We start from the raw sequence: 17,294 nt of genomic DNA on the forward strand, positions 1-17,294 counted from the left end.
CTCACAGCAATGTTCTCACGGCAATGTGAATTGTATTTTAAAACTGTAAAACTGCAATGCAGGAGAGTTAGAAAATACAAATCAAGCTTTGTCAAATACATAATTACCTATATTAACTTTGTTACCATATTTTGTTTTTGTGTTTATTAGATCCACCCGGTCCCCCATCCAACCCTAGAATTACAGAAACCACCAAAACCTCAGCCACATTCACCTGGGGCCGACCCCACTATGATGGTGGTCTTGAAGTAGAGGGCTACATTGTTGAATATAAAAAGGAAGGACATGATGATTGGGAGACAGAGACACAGTACCCACTGAAAGCTTCAGAATACGTGATTGGTAAACTACAAAAAGGAGGCAAATACCACTTCAGGGTTAGTGCTGTAAACTCTGAGGGAATAGGCGAGCCTGCAGAGGTTGAGAAAGTGACTGAATTGGTGGACCAGGAGATGTTGCCAGACTTTGAGCTGGATGCTGAACTCAGAAGAACTCTGGTAGTTAGAGTTCGTGCTTCAATCCGCATGTTTGTTCCTATCAAGGGCCGTCCTGTCCCTGAAGTCACATGGAGTAAAGATGATACTAACCTGAAAACACGTGCACATATTGACAACACAGAGTCGTACACTCTTCTGGTTATTCCTGACTGCACAAGATATGATGCTGGAAAATACCACCTTTGTCTAGAGAATGTTGCTGGAAAGAAGACTGGGTTTGTTAATGTGAAAGTTCTGGATACACCGGGACCACCAGTCAATCTCAAACCTAGAGAGATCACGAAGAAAAGCATCACCCTACAGTGGGAAATTCCCATTATTGATGGTGGTTCTAAGATTCGTAACTACATTATTGAGAAAAGAGCAGCCACTAAGAAGGCCTACACAGTGCTTAGCACCACATGGCAGAAGTGTTCCTTCAAGATTCCAGACCTCGAGGAGGGAGCTTACTACTATTTCCGTGTCTCAGCTGAGAATGACCTGGGTGTGGGTGAGCCAGCTGAAACCCCAGAGCCAATCAGGGTATCCCAGGCCCCCTCTGCCCCAGAAAATTTGTATGTCACTGATGTTACCTCTGATAGTGCCAGCCTTGCATGGACCAAGCCTTTGCATGATGGTGGCAGCTTGATCACTGGGTATGTCATTGAGGCTCAAAAGAAGGACACTGATCAGTGGGTCCATGTGGCCACCATTAAGGCTCTGGATTATACTGTTACAGATCTAATTGAGGGTGCTGAATATACCTTCCGTATAATGGCAGTCAATGCATCAGGCAGGAGTGATCCCCGTGAGAGCAGACCAGCTGTTATCAAAGAGCAGACTTCTGCTCCTTCATTTGACCTGCGTGGGGTCTACCAGAAAACGATCATTGCTAAGGCAGGAGATCGGTTGAAGGTGGAGATTCCAGTGTTGGGCAAACCAAGGCCTGTGGTTTCATGGAAGAAAGGAGATACAGTGCTCAAGGAGACACAAAGACTCAACATTGAAACCACACCAACATCAACTATTCTCAACATCAATGAGATAAAAAAGAAAGATGGAGGCCAGTATTCTATGACTGGTAAAAACATGTTGGGGGCATTGACAGAGACAATCACAATCCTGGTTCATGACATTCCTGGACCTCCAACTGGTCCTGTTAAGCTGGAAGAAATTTCATGTGATTATGTGCTGATGTCCTGGGACCCACCAGAAAATGATGGAGGTGTTCCTATTAACAACTATATTGTTGAGATGCGGGAGACCACTGGTACTTCATGGGTAGAGCTGGCAGCTACAGTCATCCGCACCACATTTAAGGCAGCCAGACTCACTACAGGAACTCAGTATCAGTTCCGCATCAAGGCCCAGAACAGATATGGGATTGGACCAAGCATTATCTCTGAACCAGTGGTAGCTGTCTATCCGTTTGATGTACCAAGCCAGCCTGGCACTCCCGTGGTCACCTCTTTCAACAAGGATGCTATGACCCTTAGTTGGAATGAGCCATCCTCTGATGGAGGTAGTGCCATTCTGGGCTATCATGTGGAAAGGAAAGAGAAAAACAGTATTCTGTGGCAGAGGATCAGCAAAGCCCTTGTTGTTGGAAATCTATTTAAATCAACGGGCCTTATTGATGGAATTGCATATGAACACCGTGTTATTGCTGAAAATATGGCTGGTCTCAGCAAAGCCAGCAAACCCTCTGAGCCCATGTATGCTTTGGACCCAGTTGATCCACCAGGCAGGCCAGTAGCACTAAATATTACTAGGCATGAAGTGACCTTGTCATGGACCAAGCCAGAGGGAGATGGAGGATTTTGTATTACTGGATACACTGTAGAGAGGAGGGAGATGCCCAATGGACGTTGGCTCAAAGCAAACTTCAACAACATTCTGGAAACTATCTACACAGTCAGTGGTCTAACTGAAGATGCAACCTATGAATTCCGTGTGTTTGCTAGGAACTCAGCTGGTGCTGTTAGTGCTCCATCCCAGTCATCTGAAGCAATCTTGTGCAGAGATGACATTGAAGAGCCCCGGCTTGATGTAGATGCATCATATAGCAGCGCTGTTGTTGTCATGGCAGGAGAGGTATTCAAGCTGGAAGCCAGTGTAACTGGAAGGCCAATCCCATCTCTGGTATGGACCAAAGAAGGAAAGGAGCTTGAGGATACAGCCAAAATTGAGATAAAAACATCCGAGTTCCACACAACTTTAACAAACAAAGATTCGCTCAGGAGGGATGGTGGTGCTTTCACTTTGATTGCCAGCAATCCTGGTGGCTTTGCTAAGTTCATATACAATGTCAAGGTGTTAGATAGACCAGGACCTCCCAACTCCCTCACTGTAACAGATGTCACTGCTGAGAAATGTGTCCTTAATTGGCTCCATCCAACACATGATGGTGGTGCCAAGATTGAGTACTTTATCATTCAGAGACGAGAGACCAGCAGGTTGGCTTGGACAAATGTGGCCACAGACCTTCAAGCTAATAGGTTCAAGGTCACCAAGCTTCTAAAGGGCAATGAATACATTTTCAGAGTTATGGCTGTTAACAAGTATGGTGTGGGTGAACCTGTGGAGTCGGAACCTGTCATCTGTGCCAACCCCTATGTACCCAGTGACCCACCACAGCAGCCTGAAGTCACCATAATCACCAAGGACTCTATGGTTGTCTGCTGGGATCGCCCTGAACATGATGGTGGCAGTAGAATAAACACATACATAATTGAGAGACGGGACAAAACTGGCCTGCGCTGGGTGAAGTGCAACAAGAGGACTGTAACTGACTTGCGATTCAAAGTCTCAGGCCTCACACCAGGGCATGAATATGAATTCAGAGTTCTTGCTGAGAATAATGCTGGGCTAAGTCAGCCCAGTCCTTCCAGTCCATTCTACAAAGCCATTGACACCATCTTCCAACCTGGACCTCCAGGGAACCCCAGAGTGCTGGACACAACCAAGTCTTCTATCACACTTGCATGGAACAAGCCCGTCTATGATGGTGGTTCAGAAATCACTGGTTACATAGTGGAGACCTGCCTGCCTGAGGAGGATGAATGGACAATTCACACTCCCAAGAATGGTTGGACTGCCACTTCTTTCACCATCACCAATTTGAGGGAAAACCAAGAGTATAAAATCAATATTTCTGCAACTAATTGTGAAGGAGTGGGAGAGCCTGCAGCTGTTCCTGGAACACCCAAGTCTGAAGACAGACTAGTTCCTCCAGAAATTGAACTTGGAGCAGAACTACGTAAGGTGGTCTGCATCAGAGCCTGCAGCACACTCAGACTTTTTGTCCCTATCAAGGGAAGACCAGCACCTGAAATAAAATGGTCTAGAGAGCATGGGGAATCTCTAGATAAAGCTAACATTGAAATCACCTCATCATTCACCACTCTTCAGGTAGAGAATGTTGACAGATTTGATGGGGGTAAATACATTGTGACTGTAGAGAATGCCTCAGGAAGTAAGACAGCCTTTGTTAATGTCAGAGTGCTAGACAGTCCTGGAGCACCTCAGAATCTGATTGTCAGGGAGGTCACTAGAGATTCAGTTTCTCTTGCTTGGGATGCTCCTGTCATTGATGGTGGTTCCAGAGTCCGCAATTACATCGTGGAGAAGCGTAAATCAACCAGAAAGGCTTATTCAACTGTGTGTGCCAGCTGCCATAAGTCAAGTTGGAAAGTTGGAGACCTAGAGGAGGGAAAGATGTACTTTTTTAGAATTTTGGCTGAGAATGAATATGGCATTGGCCTCCCAGTAGAGACTCTTGAACCAATTAAAGCATCAGAGAGGCCTCTTCCCCCAGGCAAAGTGTCTCTCTGTGAAGTTACCAGCAAAAGTGTCACATTAAGTTGGGAAAAGCCTGACCATGACGGTGGAAGCAGAATCACTGGCTATATAGTTGAGATGCAGGGAAAAGGCAGTGAGAAGTGGACCCAGGTTATGGTTGTAAAAAGCAATGAAGCTCATGTTACTGGCCTTACACAGGGAGAGGAGTATACATTCCGTATTTCAGCCATTAATGAAAAGGGAGTAAGTGACCCCCGCCCTCTCAATGTGCCTGTGGTTGCCAAGGATCTGGTCATCTCCCCAACCTTCAAACTTCTTTTCAGCACATTTAGTGTGCTAGCAGGGGATGATCTGAAAATAGATGTACCATATGCTGCCCATCCCAAGGCTACAGCAACTTGGCTCAAAGATGGTGTTGCTCTCAAAGAGACGACAAGAGTGAATGCAGATGCCACAGACAAAAATCTTCTCCTGGTTATTAAGGAGGCTTGCAGAGATGATGTGGGAACATATACTGTCAAACTTACTAACACAGCTGGAGAGGCATCTACAGATATCAGTGTTGTTGTTTTAGATAAGCCTGGCCCTCCAACTGGCCCAATTAAGCTAGATGAGGTCACTGCTGATAGCGTGATCCTGTCCTGGGATCCACCTCAGTATGATGGCGGTTGTGCCATCAATAATTACATCGTTGAGAAGAGAGACACATCTACCACTAACTGGCAGATTGTGTCAGCTACAGTAGCCAGAACCACTATCAAGGCAGCACGTCTGAAAACTGGATCTGAGTACCAATTCAGGATTGCTGCAGAGAACAGATATGGCAAATCTTCAGCCCTGTTATCTGATACTATTGTTGCTCAGTATCCTTTTGAGGTTCCTAGTTCACCACGTTCTGTTACCGTTCAGTCAACCACCAAGGAAAGTATGGTGGTTGTATGGGAAAAACCCAGCAATGATGGTGGAAGCAAGATTTTGGGATACCATTTAGAGCTAAAAGAGAGAAACAATATATTGTGGGTGAAACAGAACAAACAACTTGTCCCAGAAACTAGATTCAAGGTTATTGGCCTGGAGGAGGGTATTGAATATGAGTTCAGAGTTTATGCTGAGAACATTGTTGGCCTCAGCAAAGCCAGCAAAGTGAGTGAAATACAAGTTGCCCGAGATCCTTGTGACAGACCAGGAAAACCAGAAGCTGTCATTGTAACACGAAACCAAGTGACACTAAGATGGACAAAACCCCAATATGATGGTGGAATCAAGATCACAGGTTATGTTATTGAGAAGAAGGAGGGAGCTGGTCGCTGGATGAAAGCCAGTTTCACTAACATCACTGAAACAGAATTTGTTGTCACAGGACTTATTGAGAATCAGACTTATGAATTCCGTGTCATTGCCAAAAATGCAGCAGGTGTTTTTAGCCAGCCATCTGATTCTACTGGAGCCATCACTGCCAAGGATGAGGTGGATCCACCCAAAATTGACTTGGAAGCTAAATACTCCCAAACTGTGGTAGTTAATGCTGGAGAGACATTTAAACTTGAGGCTGCTGTTTATGGTAAACCTGTACCCACAATTCATTGGCTGAAAGAGGGCCAGGAGATCACCGAAGCAGCTCGCTTAGAGCTTAAGAACACAGATTTTACAGCTTGTCTTGTTGTTAAAGAAGCCATCCGTGTTGATGGAGGTCAGTACATACTTCTAGTAAAGAATGTTGGAGGAGAGAAATCTGTTAACATTAATGTTAAGGTTTTAGATAGACCTGGTGCACCCGAAGGCCCTATATCCATTTATGGTGTCACTAATGAAAAATGCTCAATTTCCTGGAAACCTCCCTTGCAAGATGGAGGAAGTGATGTTTCCCATTATATTGTTGAGAGGAGGGAAACCAGCAGATTGGTTTGGACTGTAGTTGAACCAAAAGTTCAGACACTGAACTTGAAGATCACCAAATTACTTCCTGGTAATGAATATATTTTCAGAGTGATTCCTGTTAACAAATATGGAGTTGGAGAGCCACTGGAATCTGAGCCAATGGTTGCCAGGAATCCATTTGTCACTCCCAACCCACCAACAAATGTGGAAGTTTCCACAATCACCAAAGACTCTATGGTGGTGACCTGGGAGAGACCAACTAATGATGGTGGCAGCCCAATCCAGGGATACATTGTTGAGAAACGTGACAAGGATGGTGTGCGATGGACTAGATGCAACAAGCGCAATATTAGTGAGCTGCGCTTTAGAGTTACCGGGCTTCTTGAAAACCATAGCTATGAATTCAGAGTTGCTGCTGAGAATGCTGCAGGTGTTGGCATGCCTAGTGCACCAACAGTGTACTACAAAGCACTGGATCCTGTCTTCAAACCAGGCCCACCAAACAACCCCAAGGTGGTAGACACATCTAGATCCACTGTTTCCCTAACATGGGGCAAACCCATCTATGACGGTGGCTGCGAGGTTCAGTCTTACATTGTAGAGGCATGTAATGGTGCATCTGATGAGTGGTTTATGTGTACTCCACCAACTGGAATCATGGACACAAAATATACTGTGAAGAAACTTCTGGAAAAGCATGAGTACCAATTTAGAGTGTGTGCAATCAACAAGGTTGGTGTTGGTGAGCATGCTGATGTTCCTGGAAAAATTCTTTTGGAGGAGAAACTTGAAGCACCTGATCTTGATCTTGATGCAGATATGAGAAAGATGATCAACATCAGAGCAGCAAGTACGCTCAGATTGTTTGTTCCTGTAAGGGGTCGTCCAGCTCCGGAGGTGAAATGGGGCAAGGCTGATGGTGAGATTAAGGAGACTGCTCAGATTGACAATACAGGCAGCTATGCATCACTTGTCATTGAGAATGTTGACAGATTTGATAGTGGCAAGTACACCCTGACTGCTGAGAATGCTATTGGAGTAAAATCAGTCTTCATAAGTGTCAGAGTGCTGGACTCCCCTAGTCCACCAACTAACTTCGTGGTGAAAGAGATTACCAAGAATTCTGTCACTCTCACATGGGAGCCTCCACATCTGGATGGTGGCTCAAAGATTAAGCACTATATTGTTGAAAAGCGTGAGAGCACCAGGAAAGTGTACTCTCCCATCACTACATGCAACAAGATGTCATGGAAAGTTGAACCTCTTCCAGAGGGTGGAATCTTTTTCTTTAGAGTATTGGCTGAGAATGAATATGGTGTGGGTCTCCCTGCTAAAACTATAGAACCAGTTAAGATATCTGAGAAACCTCAGCCACCTGGCAAGGTCAGTGTTGTTGATGTTACTCACAGCACTGTAACTTTAACTTGGGAAAAGCCTCTGCATGACGGTGGTAGTAGAATCACCCACTATGAAGTTGAATTAGCTCCCAAGGACAGTGAAGCTTGGTCTATATGTGCTAGTGTGAAAGCACTGGAAACATTAGTGACAAACCTTCTCAAGGGAGAGGAGTACCAGTTCAGAGTTGTTGCTGTAAATGACAAGGGCAAAAGTGACCCACGACAGTTGGCTCATTCTGTTGTAGCAAAGGACCTTGTTATTGAACCTGCTGTTAGACCCAAGGCAAGTTCTTACAGTGTCCAGGTGGGGTATGACCTCAAGATAGAGGTCCCAGTCGCTGGTCACCCTAAACCAATTATCACCTGGACCAAAGATGGCATAGCCCTTAAGCAGACTACCAGAGTCAATGTCACCGACTCAGCACAAACTACCACTCTTACCATAAAGGATGCTACCAGAGAAGATGGAGGTATGTACACTATCAGTGTCTCCAATGACCTTGGTTCAAAGGATGCCACTGTAGAGGTGATCACCTTGGACAAACCAGGCCCACCCACAGGCCCTGTAAAGTTGGAGGATATCAGTGCTGAGAGCATCACCCTCAGCTGGGAACCTCCTACATACACAGGTGGTTGTCCAATCTCAAACTATGTGGTGGAGAAGAGAGACACAACCACAACAAACTGGTCGGTTGTGTCTGCCACTGTGGCTAGAACCACTCTAAAAGTCAGCAATCTGAAGACAGGCACTGAGTACCAGTTCAGAATTTATGCTGAAAATAGATATGGAAAGAGCTATGCAATTGATTCACAGCCTGTTGTGGCACAGTATCCATTCCAGGAGCCAGGACCACCAGGAACACCATTTGTTTCTTCATACACTAAAGACTACATGGTAGTTGAGTGGCATAAACCCCCAAGTGATGGTGGCAGTGCCATCTTGGGCTACCATCTGGAAAGAAAAGAAAGGAACAGTATCCTCTGGACAAAGATAAACAAAATGCTCATCCAAGATTGTAGATTCAAATCTACTCCACTCGAGGAAGGCATTGAGTATGAGTATAGAGTCTATGCAGAGAACATTGTTGGCATTGGTGAATGTAGCAAAGTGTCTGAGGTTTATGTTGCCCGTGATCCATGTGATCCTCCTAGCCGTCCTGAGGCTGTGATTGTGACCAGGCACTCAGTGAAACTCAAGTGGAACCCCCCGGCGTACGATGGTGGGAATTTAGTTACAGGTTATCTAGTAGAGAAACGTGATCTTCCTGAAGGAAAATGGATGAAGGCTAGCTTCACAAACATCATTGAACACGAATTCACAGTTACTGGCCTCACAGAAGATAGCAAATATGACTTCAGAGTAATTGCAAAGAATGCTGCAGGTGCCGTTAGCAAGCCCTCTGAGAGCACAGGATCCATAACTGCTAAGGATGAAGTTGTCCCACCTAAGAGTGAGACAGATCCTATGTACAACCAGACCATTGTTATAAATGCAGGAGAGACATTCAATCTTGAGGCCAGTGTGGAAGGAAAGCCTATTCCAACTGCTCAGTGGTTCAAGGGGAATCTTGAAGTTGAAAACTCAGCAAGAGCGGAGATCAGAAACACAGATTTTAAAGCTTTGCTTGTTGTAAAGGATGCTATCAGAGTTGATGGTGGACAGTATACTCTGGTCCTCACAAATGTGGCAGGAAGTAAGACTATCCCCTTCAGTGTGAAGGTTCTGGACAGACCAGGGCCTTCAGAAGGACCTCTTACTATCAGCAATGTTACTGAGGAAAAATGCTCACTGTCGTGGCTGCCACCCAGGCATGACGGAGGCGCCAGCATTTCTCACTACATCATTCAAAAAAGAGAAACTAGCCGCTTGGCATGGACTGTGGTCTGCAGTGATTGTAAAGCTACCATGTTTAAAGTTACAAAACTACTGAAGGGAAATGAATACATCTTCAGAGTCATGGCTGTCAACAAATATGGCACAGGTGAGCCGCTTGAATCAGCACCAGTTATCATGAGAAATCCATTTGTTCCACCTGGAGCACCTCAGGATCTTGAGATCACAAATATCACCAGGGATTCTATGACTGTATGTTGGAACCGTCCTGAGACATCAGGAGGCAGTGACATTGTTGGCTACATTGTTGAGAAGAGAGACAGAGCAGGAGTGAGGTGGACCAAGTGCAACAAACGCAGAGTGACAGACTTGCGTTTCAGAGTAACAGGACTGACTGAGGACCATGAATATGAATTCAGGATATCTGCTGAGAATGCAGCTGGAGTGGGCCAGCCAAGTCCATCGACAACCTATCTTAAGGCATGTGACCCCACCTTCGAGCCAGGCTGTCCCACCAATGTCCATGTGGTAGACACTACTAGAGACTCCATTAGTCTGGCTTGGCACAGACCTATCTATGATGGTGGCTGTGAGATTCAAGGCTACGCTGTGGAAATAACCAAGGCTGATGAGGAGGAATGGGCCATATGCACCCCACCTTGTGGAGTCAATGCTACCAAGTTTACTATCAAAAAGTTGATTGAACACCAAGAATACAAGGTCCGCATTTGTGCCATCAACAAGGTGGGTGTTGGTGAGCCTACTGAGATTCAGGGAGTCGTCAAACCTATGGATAAGATTGACCCTCCAGAAGTGATTCTGGATTCAGAGCTCAGGAAGGGAATAGTTGTCCGTGCAGGAGGCTCGATGAGAGTCTGCATTCCATTCAAAGGCCGTCCTACTCCTGAGATAAACTGGGCCAAAGAGGATGGAGAGTTACCCAGTAAAGTTCAGGTTGAGACTGGTGAAGATTACACACAGCTCTCAATTGAAATCTGTGACAAATATGATGCTGGAAAGTACGTGCTCAATTTAGAAAATAGTGCTGGCACCAAATCAGCTTTTGTTTCCGTTAAGGTGCTAGACACTCCAGGGGCTCCTTTAAACCTAACAGTAACAGACATCAAGAGGGAAAGTGTGACTCTGACCTGGGAGCCTCCTCTTATTGATGGTGGTGCAAGAATCAAGAATTACCTTGTTGAAAAGAGGGAGTCCACAAGGAAGGTTTACTCTAATGTGGACAACAAGTGCACAAAGACAAGCTATCGTATAACTGGCCTGACAGAGGGAACTATATATTATTTCAGAGTCTTAGCAGAGAATGAGTTTGGTGTGGGACAGCCAGCTGAGACAGAAGAATCAGTAAAAACATCTGAGCCCCCCCTGCCTGTGGGTAAGGTCACATTGACCGAAGTGACAAAAACAACTGCTTCACTCTCCTGGGAGAAGCCAGATCATGATGGAGGTAGCAGAATCATTGGTTACTACATTGAGATGCAGCCTGTGGGCTCAGAGGAATGGGTGGTAGCTGCCACATGCAAAACTTGTGAAGGCACTGTCACAGGCCTCAGTGCAGGACATGAGTACCTATTTAGAATCTTAGCCTTCAATGAGAAGGGCAAGAGTGACCCTAGACCTTTGGCTGCGCCAGTCACTGCTAAAGATATAACCATTGAACCCAAATTCAAGATTCGATTTAACACTTATAGTTTACAGCATGGTGAGGATTTGAAGATTGAGATTCCAGTGATTGGACGACCTGTTCCCAAGGTTGAATGGAAGAAGGATGGACAAGCTCTTAAAGAGACAACAAGAATTAATGTTTCCAGCACATTGTCATGCACTAAGCTGTACATCAAAGATGCAAATAAGGAGGACTCTGGCAAATACACTGTCACAGCCACCAGTAGCATTGGAACAGCTACAGAGGAGATTACTGTTATTATTCTTGATAAGCCTGGGCCACCCACGGGCCCTGTAAAGATAGAAGAGGTGAGCTCTAATTATGTCACTCTCTCTTGGGAGCCACCAGAGTATACCGGAGGCTGTCCCATCAATAATTACATCGTGGAGAAGAGAGATACTACCACCACAGCATGGCAGATTGTTTCTGCTACTATTGCCAGGACAACCATCAAAGTCACCAAGTTGAAGACTGGTGTTGAATATCAATTCAGAGTGTCAGCTGAAAATAGATACGGGAAGAGTTCTGCAATTGTCTCTCCTGCTGTTATTGCTCAGTATCCATTTAGTGAGCCTGTGGCCCCAGGAACACCAGTCATTTCTTCTGTAACCAAGGATAGCATGGTTGTTGAGTGGAAACCTCCTACCAACAATGGGGGCAGTCCAATTCTTGGCTATCACCTTGAGAGAAAAGAAAAGAATAGCCTCTTGTGGACTAAATTAAACAAGCTTCTAATCCCAGACACACGTTTCAGAACTACAGAACTTGAAGAAGGTATTGAGTATGAATTCAGGGTTTATGCTGAAAACATTGCTGGTCTCAGCCCAGTTAGCAAGCTGTCTGAGAGCACAGTAGCAAGGGACCCTTGTGACCCACCAGGAACTCCTGAACCTATTGAAATCACCAGAAACCATGTGACACTCCAGTGGACCAAGCCCCAGTATGATGGAGGGAGTGCAATTACTGGCTATGTGATTGAGAGAAGGAAGCACCCAGACACCCGCTGGATGAAGGCCAGCTTCACTAACATCATTGATACACAATTTACACTTACTGGTCTGACTGAAGACTGTGTGTATGAGTTCAGGGTCGTTGCCAGAAATGGTGCTGGAATTTTGAGCCAACCCTCTCAGAGCACAGGGGAAATTACTGCCAAAGATGAAATTGAGGCTCCAGCAGCCACCATGGATTCGAAATTCAAGGATCTGACTATTGTTCACGCAGGTGAGACATTTGTCATTGATGCTGACTATACTGGAAAACCTTTGCCTGAGGTCATTTGGTTAAAGGATGGAAAAGAGATTGACAAAGCCACACCAAGAATGGAAATCAAGACTACCCTCACACGTACCATCCTGACAGTCAAGGATTGCATCAGAGTGGATGGTGGCCACTTTGTCCTCAAGCTTATTAATGTGGGAGGAGTCAAGATGATCCCAGTTAATGTCAAAGTTCTGGATAGACCTGGGCCTCCAGATGGACCTCTAGAAGTCAAAGGGGTCACAGCTGAGAAATGTTATCTGCATTGGAATCATCCCTCACATGACGGAGGAGCTGGCATCTCTCACTATATCATTGAGAAGAGAGAGACTAGTCGTTTGTCATGGACTATGGTTGAGCCCAAGATTCAGGCAATCAGCCACAAAATCACAAAACTATTGCCTGGCAATGAATATATCTTTCGAGTTACTGCTGTAAATAAATATGGTGTTGGCGAGCCTTTAGAATCAGAAGCTGTTGTTGCTCGTAACCCTTTCACCACTCCCAGTTCCCCCTCAAACCTTGAGGTCGGTGCCATCACTAGGGACTCCATGGTGCTTTCCTGGGAGAGGCCCAATGATAATGGAGGTGCAGAGATTGAGGGATATGTCCTTGAAAAACGTGATAAAGATGGTATCAGATGGAGTAAATGCAACAAGAAGAGGCTGAATGACCTGCGATTCAGATGCACTGGTCTCACAGAGGGCCACTCATATGAATTCAGGGTTTCAGCTGAAAATGCTGCTGGTGTAGGAAAGCCTAGTGCACCAACTCCGTACATCAAGGCCTGTGATGCCACTTATCCACCTGGACCCCCAAATAATCCAAAGGTCACTGACCATTCAAGTACCACAGTTTCCCTTTCATGGTCCAGGCCTATATATGATGGTGGTGCACAGATCACTGGGTATATTATTGAAATGAAAGAGGCAACAGATGATGAATGGATCATTAGCACACCACACACTGGCGTCCAAGCCACTAACTACACAGTAAAGAAACTTAAGGAGAATGCGGAGTACAACTTCCGCATAAGTGCTGTTAATTGTGAGGGAGTAGGAGAACATGTAGATTTGCCTTGTTCTGTGATTGCTGCAGAGAAGCTGGAGGCTCCTGAAATTGAACTAGATTGTGACCTAAGAAAGATGGTCAACGTCCGTGCCTCTGCTACCTTGCGTCTGTTTGTGACAACCAGAGGGAAGCCTGAGCCTGAAGTCAGATGGTCAAAGGCTGATGGCACTCTAAATGAACGTGCCCAGATAGAAGTCACAAGCTCTTACACAATGCTGGTGATTGAGAATGTTGACAGATTTGACACTGGCAAATATGTGCTGACCCTTGAAAACCTCAGTGGCTCTAAATCAGCCTTTATCAATGTCAGAGTTCTGGATTCTCCTAGTGCTCCTACTAACCTCGGAGTTAAGGATGTTAAAAGAAATTCTGTCTCTCTCTCCTGGGAGCCTCCTCTAATTGATGGTGGGGCTAAGATATCACATTATATAGTGGAGAAGAGAGAACAGAAGAGAATGGCTTTCACCAGTGTTTGCACTAACTGCGTCAGAAACTCCTACATTATTTCAGACCTGCAGGAAGGAGGCCGATACTATTTCCGTGTGTTAGCTGTGAATGAACTCGGAGTAGGTCTGCCTGCATCCACAGATCAAGTTAAGGTGTCTGAGCCTCCTCTGCCTCCTGGTAAGATTGTGGTTGTTGACATTACTCGTCATGCTGTTACACTCTCTTGGGAGAAACCTGATCATGATGGAGGCAGTAAGATTACAAACTATATTGTGGAGATGCAGCCCAAGGGAGATGACAAATGGACGGTGTGCAGTGAAGTCAAAGCACTGGAAGCTACCATTGATGGGCTCACAACTGGAGAGGAATACTCCTTCAGGGTAACTGCTGTGAATGATAAGGGTAGAAGCGATGCTAAGCCTCTGGCTACTCCTGTGGTGGTAAGGGACATCACGATGGAGCCCATCATCAACCTGTTATTCACCACATACAGTGTAAAAGCAGGAGACGATTTGAAGATTGACGTTCCCTTCAAAAGCAGACCACAGCCTGAGGTGTGCTGGAAGAAGGATGGCCAAGTGCTTAAGCAGACAACCAGGGTAAATGTTCTCAATTCAAAAACCTCATCTAAGATTGTCATCAAGGATGCCACGAAGGAGGATGTAGGGAAGTATGTGATTACCCTGACTAACTCAGTTGGTACCAAGTCAGCTGAAATCTCTGTTATTATCCTGGATAAACCTGGACCACCTAGTAACATTAAGGTTGATGAGGTGAGCGCTGACTTTATTTCTCTGTCTTGGGATCCTCCAACCTATGATGGTGGTTGTCAGATTAACAACTATGTAGTTGAGAAGAGAGACACTACTACTACAACATGGCAAATCCTGTCAGCCACAGTGGCCAGAACATCAATAAAGGTTTCTCGACTTACTCAGGGGACAGAGTACCAGTTCCGCATTGCAGCTGAGAACCGTTATGGGAAGAGTCCTGCCATAGATTCTGCTCCTGTTGTTGCTCAGTATCCATTTGAGCCTCCTGGCCCTCCAACCCAACTTCATGTTGTCCATGCCACCAAAACTGGGATGCTCGTGGTATGGGGCAGACCTGCAAGTGATGGTGGAAGTCCTGTTATTGGTTATCACATTGAAAGCAAAGACCAAAGCAGCATCTTGTGGACCAAGGTCAACAGAGGTCTGGTGACTGAGAACCAGTTTAAGATGACAGGAATGGAAGAAGGTCTGTTGTATCAGTTCAGAGTGTATGCTGAGAATATTGCTGGAATTGGTCCATGCACTAGGGCAAGTGACCCTGTGGCAGCCAGGGATCCATGTGAATCTCCACATAACCTTAGAGTCACAAACATCACTAGAAATTCAGTTTCTCTTTTTTGGGAAAGACCTGAATATGATGGCAGTGCAAAAATTACTGGCTACATTGTTGAGCGTCAAGAGCTTCCCAATGGTCGCTGGCTGAAATGCAACTTCACCAATGTTCAAGACACTTACTTCGATGTCACTGGTCTCACAGAAGATGTCCGATATGATTTCCGTGTTATTGCTAAAAATTCTGCAGAGCAATTGAGTGCTCCTTCAGAAAGCACTGGACCCGTCACTGTCAAAGATGATGTAGACCCTCCCACCATTATACTGGAAGATAAATTCAGACAGTTGGTTGTCATTAAGGCTGGAGAAATCATTAGAGTTGATGCCGAAATTACTGGGCGTCCACTCCCAGTTGTTTCATGGTCTAAGGATGGAAAGGAGATTGAGGCCAAGGCCAGATGTGAAATCACATCCACTAACTTCACAACCACGCTCATTGTCAAAGATGCTATCAGAAGGGACTCTGGACAGTATGTTCTTACTCTACACAATGTAGCTGGAACCAGATCTGTGGCTATCAACTGTAAGGTTCTGGACAGACCTGGACCTGCATCAGGACCTTTAACAGTTTCTGGTCTCACAGCAGAGAAATGCACCCTGTCATGGGGACCACCTCAGGAAAATGGTGGTGCTGAAATTATGCACTACATTGTTGAGAAACGTGAGACCAGTCGTCTTGCCTGGACTCTTGTCTATGGTGACATGAAGGCAACTACCTGCAAAGTGACTAAACTGCTCAAAGGAAATGAGTACATCTTCCGAGTTAGGGGAGTCAACAAATATGGAGATGGTGAAAGCCTGGAGAGTGAGCCAACAAAGGCCACTGATCCATTCACTGTCCCTTCAGCTCCCACTAATGTCCAGGTCACCTCTGTTACAAGTGAGGCAATGACCATTTGCTGGGAAAGACCTGTTTCTGATGGTGGCAGCAGTATTGCTGGCTATGTAATTGAGAAGCGAGAGAAGACTGGCCTCCGCTGGTGCCGTGTCAACAAGAAACCTGTTTATGACCTTAGAGTGAAAGCTTCACACCTTCGCGAGGGCTGTGAGTACGAATACAGAGTTTTTGCAGAGAATGCTGCTGGCCTCAGTGCTCCTAGCACTCCTTGCCCACTCACCAGGGCAGAAGACCCACAGTTTTTACCCTCACCTCCAGCTAAGCCTAGGATAATTGACTCCACAAAGACTACAGTCACCCTGTCATGGAATAAGCCACTTTTTGATGGTGGAGCACCTGTGACTGGTTACAGAGTGGAATACAGGAAGACATTAGATGATGAATGGATTGTTGGAGTACAGAACACCAAAAACACAGAATTTACAGTGGTGGGATTATCACCTGGAACTGAATATGTGTTTGTTGTCAAATCCATTAACAAGATTGGAGTGAGTGAGCCCAGTCCTGAGTCAGACAAACAAGTTGCCAAAGAAAGAGAGGAGGAGCCAACCTTTGATGTTAGCAATGAAATGAGAAAGACTCTTATTGTAAAGGATGGAAGCTCTTTCACAATGAAAGTTCCTTTCAAAGGCAAACCCATCCCTAGTGTTACTTGGGCTAAGCCTGATGTAGACCTTAGAGTTCGTGCTGTAATTGACACCACAGATACCTTTACTTCCATCACCTTAGAAAAAGCAACTCGGAATGACTCTGGAAAATACACTGTCACTCTATCCAATGTAGCTGGTACCTCCTCCTTGACGCTAACTGTCCGAGTTTTGGACTCACCTGGGCCTCCTAGTCATATAGAGGTCAAGGAAGTCACAAAGACCTCTGCTACTATAACCTGGGATACTCCTGAGATTGAGGGAGGAGGACCAGTCAAGAATTACCTTATTGATTACCGTGAGGCTAGCAAGAAAGGCTGGACTAGATTGACTGACACATGCCACAGACTGACATACAAGGTGGCAGACCTGCAGGAGGGAGAAGTCTACTACTTCAGAGTGACAGGCGAGAATGAATATGGTATTGGTGTTCCTGCTGAGACCAAAGAGGGGACCAAGATCACAGGTATTAAATCCTGAGTTGTTTTTTTTTTAATTTTTATAGAAAATATATAT

General features: G+C 45.4%; 1 protein-coding gene across 22 annotated transcripts in view; it reads left to right on the top strand.

Moving 5' to 3' along the window:
• ttn.2 (titin, tandem duplicate 2) overlaps positions 1–17,294 on the top strand; it is a 221,696-nt gene that overhangs the window by 174,650 nt on the left and 29,752 nt on the right. For all 22 annotated transcript variants that reach the window (XM_084909012.1, XM_084909028.1, XM_084909015.1 and 19 more), the window contains one exon: positions 151–17,244. In XM_084909012.1, the coding sequence (XP_084765138.1) occupies positions 151–17,244 (17,094 nt within the window). The remainder of the gene's footprint in view (positions 1–150; positions 17,245–17,294) is intronic.

Source organism: Perissodus microlepis, chromosome 16 (genome assembly GCF_051167445.1).
Source record: "Perissodus microlepis isolate ML-2025 ecotype Zambia chromosome 16, ASM5116744v1, whole genome shotgun sequence".
NCBI lineage: Eukaryota > Metazoa > Chordata > Actinopteri > Cichliformes > Cichlidae > Perissodus > Perissodus microlepis.